The following is an 11,957-nucleotide window of genomic DNA, read 5'->3' on the forward strand; positions in this document are numbered from 1 at the left end:
ATTTATAAAGGTCACGTGAAACTAGAGTAACGGGTCTAGGACTTGACATTTATTAAGGCTGTAAGGGTACACTAGTCTTAAGATATTTTGTGGAGTAGTTTAAAATGTTACTCCTTTTCTACACCTGGTGCTGTTCAAAGGGCAATACTGGCACTGTTRGAAATATTWAAAATGCTGAGGGTCTGAAATATTTAAAAAACTATATGTRGGGTCAGCAACAGGCGTTCTGTGGCGCGAAACCGGGCAGGAAGTGAACTTTTGGGGGGGTTGGGGGACTACCCAAAGTTTTTAGTATAAACAAATATATGTATATATTTTGGGAATTGTTTTTGGTCAAAAAATGTGTTTAGTTTAGGAACTCTGTTTCCAAGTATTCTCTTGAATAAAAAAAAAAAGAGACGTGATCGTGTCTCAATGTAATCAAGGTATGAAACGATACAATCTGTTTTTGGGCTTAGTTGTGGTCACTTTGCAGTGTACAAATGATTCTAATTATGTTCCGGCCACCGACCATCCGCGGCTGAATCTAGTTGCCTACCCCTGATCCAGTCCTGGTAGCACCTCTCAACCTGTGGTACCTCATGAGAGATGAACATTTCTGCCATGTATGGAATAGCAGCCAGAGGCTGCTGTATAGTACTGATAAAATCCATAACCGCTCATTTAAGTTGAACAMTTGTGTTTATTTGCCTTTGTCCTGTCTTCGGATTAAGTCAATTCAATCTAAATAACGCACACTGCACTGAACGTGTTGCTCTTTGCTGTTACTTGAAGCATACCTACCTAACTGTACAACTGTCAGGCCATGCATGGGATGTTCTCCTTAATTGAATGATAGTTTGACGAGTCATTTAAGTCAGATCTGGTGCCACCCCCATATCTGCAAAGCTTTTCTAGCTGTAGCTTTGATCTGTTACTGAACTCTCCCTGTGTCTTGCTGTAACCTATGTGGTAATCTACCATGCCCAAGCCATTAAGTGCAATAGTTCTCAAGACTGTTCAMCAGTCTTACCTTCTATGTTAAATATGATAACTTTAATTATGATTTAAGATACCAGGGTAAACATTTTTGYTGGTCTGCTTGTAACATATTGAAATCTTCAGATACCCTTCTACTGAAATGGCATTTAACACATTTTGTAATATTTCATATTTCGCTTGCTGACAATGTAAGAGACCCAGTTTCTCCAGGGTCTTGAGATTTGATATCTCTAACCTACTGCACCAAGTTTAATATTKAARCCCACTGCAGACATTTTGCTGCCTATAGCTACAGTCTGTCTGAAAGTGAAACCCCCACTGTTACATATGAACTATTAACATATTAATGATTCTGTAAGGGTTCAGCAACAGTCTGACAACCTGTCACTTGTTATTGTTGCCCATGGCTACACTGTCATTAAGTGAGCTGCTGCTGCAAACACTGTTGAAATGGTGGGCTTTTGATCCAATAGCAGCGCTAGTTCACTGAATTACTTTGCCTTGACCTGAGGGGTATACTACAAAACAGAATCAATGAGTTAGCCAGCTAACTATGATAAGCAACCAGAAATAACTGTTGATTTTATGGTTAATTAAATCAATTACAGCATACCCATTTCAAACTTAACTTTTTATTTTGTAGAAAGATATCAGAATATTTATATAAGTTAGCTGGCTAACTCCATGATCCTGCTTTGTATTTTACCCTTCTGAAMGCATGTGTTGACTTCCAGATTTAATGTCTTGGCCTAAACTCTAGTTTATCATTATCTTGAGTCTCACTGATGACCCGGGTTCCAAACCTGTTCGGTTACATTCCCCTGTTGCCATGTTACGAATACATTTAACCACATCTCTCACATCTTTCACAAAATGGCCATTAAAATATTCTCAAAGTTTAGGTGATGAAAAGCTTTATTTTATGGCCCATCCTCATCTTTGAATATATATTTTATTTGTGAAATCAGCTTTCACAGAGAAATCAGCTGCCTGCAACAATATTATCCTTTTCGGCTTTAAAGTAGATGGTTGTGCCACTGTGTTGTCAATCGATGGAAACAACCATTTCAACACTGTGGAAAGCAGCATTGCATGATAACTCTAACGCATGCATGTCCTTAACTATGCAATAGATTGTTGCTATGTGAACCAGAGAGTAAATGTACAATATATCCTATCTTCCAAATGCTAGCAATGGAGAGCATGGTTAGTGACTTCCATTGCGGCCATTGCTTTAATTGCACAAGTATGTTTTAGGGTTTTCTTTACACTTTTTTATTTTTATTTTTTTACATGCGAGAATGTTACCACATTGTGAAACGGATGTAACCCAAAATCTTTAAGATGCTGAACATTTTGTATTTGTCTTGTTGTTTTCTAACTTAAGTTTACACTAAATGGATTTAGTCTTATGATTGTTTTAAGGGATTGTCGCTACTTTTTTTTTTTACATTCATGTTCATTGTGTCAATATATGTTCATTGTTTTCCACTATGCTGGAGTACGTGTTCAAAGGGTGCTCTCTTTTTAAAGAGCAGGTTATCWGTCTTCTCCTTGCCCTCTTGTTCACCAGCAAGGACTTCATTATTAACACTACAGAAACTACAGACTGACTCCATCTTTAGCTCAGTCATCTCATGTGTTGCCGATGCACTCTGTTCTCATTTCACTTTTCTATGAACTGGTTGACTGTTAGATTTAGGTATGAAAGGCATGTCAGTTAATGGATGAATGTCATTATTAAGCAATGGGAGTGTTTTCCATTTTTTTAAAGGACACTTTTGGTCTTGTTGTAGTTGCCATAAAGACACCTGTTGTGGCATAGACTACTAGAGTATATATGTGTCTAGGGCAGGGCTCTCCAACCCTGTTCCTGGATAGCTAACCTCCATGTAGGTRTCCGCTTCAACCCCAGTTGTAACCTGATTCAGCTTATCAACCAGCTAATTATTAGAATCAGGTGTGCTAGATGAGGGTTGGAGGGAAAACCTACAGGATGGTAGCTCTCCAGGAACAGGGTTGGAGAGCCCTGGTCTAGGACATCTGACATAGTTAGTGGTAGCTAATTAGATCATGTAAAGACCATGTCATTAATCAGTCATATGGAATTGGATTCATTCTTCTCTCCTTGATTGACACACTGGACTGTAGATACTGACTACCTAATAGTACCAGGCAGCAGCCCACGTTTCTACAATACTACAATAACACTAGCTTAGTGGTTATCTGTACAGTAGGAGTCTTCTGGAAGTAGTTCATAACGGGTCCAGGAAAATATTTGACGATGAAATAAGTTTTGGAAAGTGCATGAGACTGCGTCAAACCTTTTTATGTTAATTTATTTTTATGTTTTGTTTATGACGTATATGCACTTTTAAAATGCATTTTTTTCTCATTTTTTATTTTTCAAATAATGCATTTCTTTGAAAGAGAGACATTATGTTGGTTTACCAATGCAAGAACAACATGTAAAATGTAATAAAAAAAATGTAAAGCAGTGTTATATTGTACATGGTCCCTTTTAATACACATCTTTTACATATCTCCAGTATTATGAAATAATGTTTTCCACTGACCCACTAGAGGGAGCTTGTCTCCTGTGAATGTTTTTGCTTTGCACTGTAAAGCCAGTTCATTGGACATCAGTTGTCCAACTGAATATCCTAAAACGGGTCAAATTTATTTGGTATAATTCTACTGACGCTCATGTAATTAGCCTACTACTTAATTGTGGGATTATTTACATAATTATGTTTTTTTCTCATTGTGAGGGTATAACTGGTTCATTCCTCCACCCCTGACCCRGCCTTACATTGCAATAGGACAAATCAAATGCATGTACTGCAATTAATTTGAAAGTGCTGATTCCATTAAGTCAGAAAACCCTGAGCCTTTCGCAGGGTGCTGACTGCTAAATATTTACAGTAGTGCTTYATGTTGGCACGGAGTTAKATTTCCAACCAGATCGGCAGGATTGTCCACACTCCTCCTGCAGCAATCCAGAGCCTATGCAGAGCCTTTTGTTACTCAGAACCCAACAGTCAACATTGACAGTATGAARGGCATTTGATGGTGTTTTTTGCGTGATACATTTTTTAAATTTTTTTATACGTATCTCCCATCTGCCCCCCCTTCCATTATAGATTATGTTGGTGGTGGTGGTGGTGTATGGACGTGGTGAGTGTGTGAGAGATCATAAGTCAATGCCTCATGCTCTTACAGATAGATACAAGATGSTGCTATGTACCAAGTCTGGAGCAGCTATTTCTGAAGCTTATTATCGCAAGCAGCGAACAGGGAAGTGTCAGGGCTTGAGGGGCTTGTAAATGTGTTTTTATCGGTGTTTTGCATGTCTTATCGATTTGCACATTGCAGAAAATGGTACCGCTTTCATCTCATCACACATTAACACYTGTGTTTTAGCAGAACGATAACATGTTTTATTGAGTCTTGGGAGGATATTTTCTCACAGATATTCTCTGCTCAGAGAATGTTTGGCATCTTAGTTAAACACTTTTTTACTGAATAGATTTCAGAAGTTCATAATTTGATGACTTCTTCTGTTCATTGTTTTGCAATAGGTCCTCCACTCCAAACTGGACMGACATTTCAAGTCTTAGTGTGTGTGTGTTAATCTCCAGTCGGGTCCTAAATTATTGGCACCCTTAATAAAGATGAGCAAAAAATACTAGAAAAATTATTAATACATACTGAGCTATATTGTATGCTCAAAAACATTTGAAAATTAGACTTTTATACTAATACAATTGCTCAGAGAAAGATTATGATTAATATATTAAACAAGTAAAATATATTTTTTCTCAAGATGGTTGTCAAAATTATTGCCACCCCTATTTTCCATAACTTTCAATACCTCACCTTCCAATGATAATGGCACTGAGCCTTTTTGAATAATGTTTTGAGATTGTAAACACATTGGGAGAGATCGTAGACTGTTCCTCCATACATCATTTTTCCATATCCTTCGTCCGCGCTCTTCAATTCAAACCACAGGTTTTCAATGGAGTTCAAGTCCGGAGAGATGGCCATTGCAAAATATTGATTTTGTGGTTAATAATTAACCATTCATTTGTGGATTTTGATATGTGCTTGGTGTCATTGTCTTGCTGGAAGATCCACTTGCGGRCAAGTTTCAGCCTCCTGGCAGAGGCAACCAGGTTTTTGGCTAAAATGTCTTGATACTGGGTGAAGTTCATGATGCGGTTGACCTTAAAAACTTCTTCGGCATACAGGGAAATGTTCGGAATTTCGAATGACTGACGTGCCCAAAGTAAACTGCCTGTTACTCAGGCCCAGAACCTAGGATATGCATATAATTGGTAGCAGTGGATAGAAAACACTCAAGTTTCTAAAACTGTTAAAATAATGTCTTGAGTATAACAAAACTGATATGGKAGGTGAAAACCAGAGGAAAATAATTTTGTGTTTGAGGTCACAGGCCATTTCAATGCTAGCCTATAGGATATACAAATAGATAGCACCCATATTGCAGTTCCTATGGCTTCCACTAGATGTCAACAGTCTTTAGACAAGGTTTCAGGCTTGTTTCTTGAAAAATGAGCAAGTAGTTGTAGTTTTTCCAAGGTGTCTCTCATTAGAAAATTAGTCTTGTTGGCGCATGAATGAGGTGCGCGCTCTTCATTATTTATCTTCCCTATTGAACACACTATTCTCCGTCTTAAATATTATTGCTTATGTAGATATTAGAGTACCTGAGGATTAATTAGAAACATCGTTTGACTTGTTTGGATGATTTTTACCGGTAACCTTTTGGATTCGTTTGTATGCATGTTGAACGAGTGGATTACMGAATCATTGGTGCCAACTAAACAGACRTTTTTTGGATATAAAGAAGGWCTTTATCGAACAAAACGACCATTCATTGTGTATCTGGGACCCTTGGGATTGCAAACAGAGGAAGATCTTCAAAGGTAAGTGATTTATTTAATCGCTATTTGTGATTTTGTGACGCCTGTGCTGGTTGAAAAAGTATTTTGATGTGGGGCACTGTCCTCAGATAATCGCATGGTGTGCTTTCGCTGTAGAGCAATTGTTTGAAATCTGACAATGCGGTTGGATTAACAAGAAGTTAAGCTTTTAAATGTTGTAGACAACTTGTATTTTCATGAATGTTTAATATTACGATTTTTGTATTTTGAATTTCGCGCTCTGCAATTTCACCGGACGTTGTCGTAGGTGTCCCGTACAGTTAATGCGCCCTAAGAGGGTCCCAGGACCAGTGGAAGCAAAATGGCATCCTAACATCAAAGATCCACCACATATTTGACAGTAGTTATGGGGTTCTTTTCTGCATATGCATCTTTCTTTAGATGCAAACCCATATTGTGGCTAAAAACCTATTTTACGTAATCCAACAAATTAAACGCCTGAGGGGTATACTACGAATGAAACTAGATCTACTCAGGCTTTTTAAAAGCTAGCCAGCTTCTGTTCGCTGCACATTCCAGCTCAGGCTTCATTCGTACTACGACGGTGGAAATTGCTCGTCTGCCTGCCGCTACTCTAGCAGGCTTGTAACTGCGCGTGCATGTCGCAAGTGGCTGGTCGAAGACCAAATGTGTTGAGACAATGCTGCAACCATCAAACCAGTGGAGTGGACGTTTTACATTTAAATTGTTGCCGAAATCGACATGAAAATAAGTACAGTATCTTGCAAATTCAGCAGGCTATGATGTAGATAGGCTAGAAGTTTATTTTATTTCCGTATTGTTAATGTTGTCTTTGATGTGCTTTGGCATGCTAATCAATGCACACAATAACCTTTTTTTCCGCTCCTATTTGGATAGTACAGTAACATTTCAACGATGTATCTACTAACCCTAACCTTAACTATTACCCTAACCTTAACCATTACACAAATCCTTAGTTATAACCCTAACTGTACCTTAGCAAGCAGTTGCTTATCAACAGATAGTTTGTTGATATTATGATCATCTGTAGAGCACGTACAGATGTGAAATCCGGACTATCCAAATAAAGTGTGACCAGCAATTTTAGTAATAGAAAAGTTTTACTGTCATGATCTTTCAAATGTATATGTGTAATGTGATAGGCATTTTAATATGACCWTTTTTTTTTTACAAAACACTTTTGATTAATATAATATTTAACCGGTCATCTTTCTCAAATGAAGGAGATACTGAGTGAGGGAATCTGATTCCATTGGTGCACAACACGCAGCTCAGTCATCTCATTGAGGGTAAGTCAGTTAGCCTGAACCCTGGAGAAGGTTAGTTCTGAAGCATGCYTTGCCATAGAAATGGCTGGCTAAAAGGTGAGCCACTTTCGTATGACCGGTTATCAGAGTTGACCTCGCTAACTCAAACCTGATTCGTAGTATACCCCTCTGGAGTTTGCTAAAAAGCATTGGCACTTGGATTGGAACCGGTGCTTTGGTCAGATGACATGAAAATAGAGCTCCTTGGCCACGCACACCAGTGGTGGGTTTTACATCAAAAGAAATATACATATTCAGAAAATAAACCCCATACCTAGTGTAAAATATGGTGGTGGATCTTTGGTGTTATGTAGGCTGGCCCACTTCTCTCACCAGCTCTGCCTACTGAGACTTCTCCCTACAGGGCAGTCAGATGCCAGCTTTCTCTACCTTTCAGCCAGTATAAACCTGTAGTTAATGATGARGACCAATGGCCAGAGCTTCTGTTGAAGTAATCTGCAGACCATTAGGGCTGAGCCTAGCAGGCCAGATGATCTGTCAACCTCCTCCCACCACCCCGCTGTGTTCCTCTCTTCTGTCTGGCAGCTCTACATGCCCCTGGAACACAAAACCACYTCCCTTTCATGTACTGGMWGTACCTGTAGKGATATTACWCAATTTCCCCCKACAACACATCCACCACCACTTCCATTGTCAGCCAGTCCAGGTTGTGAGGATGCATTTAAACTGATGTCAGTGTCTGAGATTCCAGCTGTAGGCATGAGAGAGAATCAGGATGGATGTTCTTTAACGGTGACGCCAGGGGGAAAAAATAGAAGTGTGAATGGAAATGTTGTTTGAACAATAAGTGTTGTGAACAAGTCCCACTCCCACCAGTGCCAGACCTCATCGAAATAAAAGCTCAGTAATCTAATCACTGTGCTGACCAAAAATGAATCTGTCATGCTGGGTTTTTTATCCAATGGCGGACTAACGTTGAAACTCAGAAAAATGAGTTGAATATTGATCAATGGAGGCCCTCCCCAGGGTACTTGTTGCCCTCTAGCTGAGATTGCTGGAAGAGAAATGGCCCACTAGTTTCATTAGCATTTTGCAATAAACAACGTGTGGGTTGCCAAAACCATGCCAGAGTGAAGCCAGATGAGCATAAGAAGAGCCCTTCCTGGTTGTCTTTGCACAGGCGTATCTCCCTGCATTTCTGTACACCATGTCATATCATGCCATAAAAAGGGATTTGTGGCTTGGCAGAGCTCCAGAAGACAAGCCATTTAAAATGTCCCCWRWRTTAGCAGAGGATGCCATTTACTCACATTCACCGTGCTTTGAAGCAGAGTGGAACCGACGTCGTCCTCTTCACACTCAATAATATCAGTCTCCCACAGTAAAGGGCGAGTTACTTTAGTAATTCACATGCGGTTTTATCTCCTTTGTCCCGTCTTTTGACTCTGCTCTAGAGAGTGCGGGGAACTTTGTAAGAAAATCGATAGTAATTGATTCTTGAGGGRTGGAGTAGCAGGTAGGAATTCACYGTAAAAGCTCTGGGAAGACGTAGACAGAGAGGCAGTAGTGAAGGAGTGCAGGAACCTGGGCTTAATATGCATGTGGCAGCTCAGCTAAAGGTCAGCAACATGAACCTGTCTGTAGCTYCAYATTATTAAAGATGGTCACCGCACCGGGCGCACAGTTACTAAGGGCCCAGAGATAAGCCAAGTTACACTACTGGCTCACCTTCTCTGATGTAGGGTGGTCGAGGGGGGCAGCACACAACTCTGAGAAATAGTAGCAATCATGTCACAATTTTATTGGATTCCCAAGTGTCTTGCTCATAGCTGGTCTGAAGTACAGTAAAACATTGTAAAGCAGATTATCTATAGAGATGATCTACTGTAGGGAATGTAGTTTGAACAAAAATTTATGATTTTAGGAAGCATGTGCCACCCTGGGTACAATCCATTTTTTCMGCAGTCTTGAACTCTCTGGTAATTTCTCTCTAASGAGTCTTTTTTTGTTTCCTCCCTCATCTCCACTATCCATAACAGTGCTTGTCATTGCTAGTTAGTCCACATCAATCTGTCACATCAATGTCAGGATATTCTTTCTTTCTCCTCTTGTACTTTCTCACACTACTTGTTTGTTAGCCTCTCTTCCCCAACACTAGTCAATCAGCCCTTCACAGGCTGACATTCAGAACAAGATAGCTACAGACACTTGCCATTGAAAACGTCAACATGGAGAGAGGGACTGTTTGATTTCATTTGGAAGATTTCTCTGCTGTGACGGGGTCTAGCGGGTCACAGCTGACAGCTCCCAGATTGATGGCTTGACAGTCCACCTTACTAGCTGCTGCTGGTGTGTGTGTGTGTGTGTGTGTGTGTGTGTGTGTGTTTGTGTTTGTGTGTGTGTGTGTGTGTGTTGGAAAACTATTCCCAGTGGTGGTGTGGAACCCCTGGCTGAAGGCCATGTGATATCCCTAATTATGACCACTGAATGGCACTCAGCATGGTGAGGTCCTCATCTAAACCTCCAACCTGGACTCAGTGGTATACGTAACATAGTAAACCAAAATCCGGTATTCTCAAATTAGGATGAAATGTTACTTATGGRATGAATTAATTTGTGGATGTCCATCATCCATTTTGTATGATATGTAACGAATTACAATTAATATGATATGTTGTGAATTACAATTATTATGATATGTTACGAATTGCAATTCTTATATGTTACGACTTACAATTTGTTGTGGCTAACTTTAGCTAGGTGGCTAACATTAGCTAGCTAGGGATTCCATTTAGGGTTAAGGTTAGGAGTTAGGTTAAAGGGTTATGGTTAAATCAAATCAAATCAAATTTATTTATATAGCCCTTCGTACATCAGCTGATATCTCAAAGTSCTGTACAGAAACCCAGCCTAAAACCCCAAACAGCAAGCAATGCAGGTGTAGAAGCACGGTTAGGTTAAAGTGTTAAGGTTTTGTTTAGGAGAAGGGTTAGCTAACATGCTAAGTAGTTGCAAAGTATCTAAAAAGTAGTAAGTAGTTGCAAAGTTGCAAATTAGCTAAAGTTGTCCATAATGCAGTTTGAACATGCAACCTTTAGGTTGCTAGACGTTTGGCATAAGTAACCTTCTGTCTTATGTAACCATACCAAACGTAACATATCATGCTAATTTGAGTGTCTAGTGAGATTCTTGTTTACCATGTTACTTCTACGTCTAGTCTCAGAAGCTGTATACCACCTGAAAAAGAGCTACCACACTAGCAAAAACAACATGTAACATATATTGATAATGCCCTGGTACAATTTCCTTCACAAGTCTATCTGGTGTTATCTGAAGAAACAAATACACAAAGATTAACCCAGCGTAGAGACATAGACAGACTGTTTGTTACTGATTGCYATCTTTACCATCCAAACCATGGACTGATTTTAATATAGATTTGCTGGCACATGAACYGGCCAAATAGCAATGCCATGGTGTTCTACTTTCAAGAGGTTTGTTTTCTTTGAGATAGAAAATAATCTGTTCACACACAATCGGTTCCCCACAATTATAGAATGATCTTTGGAATAATTTGCAATAATCCCAAATGTCACTTAAATTTATATTTCTCAAAGAGTAAGATTGCATTTCAGCCAGTACATATCTTATATATTCAAATATAGAAAATAGTAACTCAATAAATAACAAGGAGTACCGTTACCGAGTCAATGTGCAGGGGTACGAAATAGTTTAGGTAATATGTACATGTAGCTAGGGGTAAAAGTGACTAGACAATCAGGATAGATTTTCCTGTATTAAAGTTAACGCTTTAACCTAACACCTAACCTTAACTCTAACCCCTAGCCTAGCTAATGTTAGCCAGCTAGCTAATGTTAGCATTAGCGACCTAGCCACCTAGCTAACGTTAGCCACAACAAATTGGAATTCGTAACATATCATACGTTTTGCAAATTCGTAATGTATTGTACATTTTGCAAATTTGTAACATATTTTACATTTTGCTAAATCGTAACARATCATACTAAATGGAGGGTCTCGGATTTACCTACAGAATAACACAAAATGTTCTGAGACCAGATTTGTATTTTGTCAGTGATTTACAAAGTCTCACCTCACCTGCTCTCCTGCACACAGGTCTGCTGTATGATGATCAATCAGGGAGATCTGTCTGGATACCTACCAGGCCTCCCCAGTCTAATGGAGCAACCAAGTGGTGTGGTAGATAGCGCTTCAGAGGTTCTTTCTGGTGTTCCCTACCACCACCAACAACAACACCAACTACAGTCATACACAGTGAATATATTGTATTGGTTCTGCTGCTGGGTACACACAACGTGTGATTAACGTTCCATGTTTCTCTTCCTGCTGTGTTGGTAGTGAGCATGCTGCTTGTGCTGCTGAGCGATCAAACAGGTATGATAACCCTCAATAACACAGGTCAGAGGATGCAGATCTCCACAGATGGGATACTCAATAGGTTTTCAATTGCTCCGACCTCAGGTTTCAACGACTTTGACAGCCGTGTGAGATGCTCTCACTCACGGCGATAAGAATTACCTGGACCTGCCAATCAGACGAGGCGAGGTCAGCTTCTCTGTGTGAGATTTGTTTATGACAACAYAGATTATGTTCTGCCAACAATCTAACAGCACAAACAATGATGCTGTTGGCTTGGCAACTTTCCTACTCTGTCACATCGTTTGAGGCTTTTTTGGCCCATTATATTACCTGTATGAGGATGTTTTTTCTTTGT

The 11,957-nt window shown here is 39.5% G+C and overlaps 1 protein-coding gene across 1 annotated transcript in view; it reads left to right on the plus strand.

The window, feature by feature from the left end:
* The window catches only part of LOC111981291 (ubiquitin carboxyl-terminal hydrolase 31), a 28,301-nt gene extending 16,547 nt beyond the window's left edge, over positions 1-11,754 (plus strand). Inside the window, exon 14 of the mRNA XM_070449238.1 lies at positions 11,582-11,754. Coding sequence (XP_070305339.1) covers positions 11,582-11,754 — 173 coding nt within the window. The remainder of the gene's footprint in view (positions 1-11,581) is intronic.
* Positions 11,755-11,957: the final 203 nt, after the last annotated feature.

This window comes from Salvelinus sp. IW2-2015, linkage group LG20 (genome assembly GCF_002910315.2).
Source record: "Salvelinus sp. IW2-2015 linkage group LG20, ASM291031v2, whole genome shotgun sequence".
In the NCBI taxonomy this organism is placed as follows: domain Eukaryota; kingdom Metazoa; phylum Chordata; class Actinopteri; order Salmoniformes; family Salmonidae; genus Salvelinus; species Salvelinus sp. IW2-2015.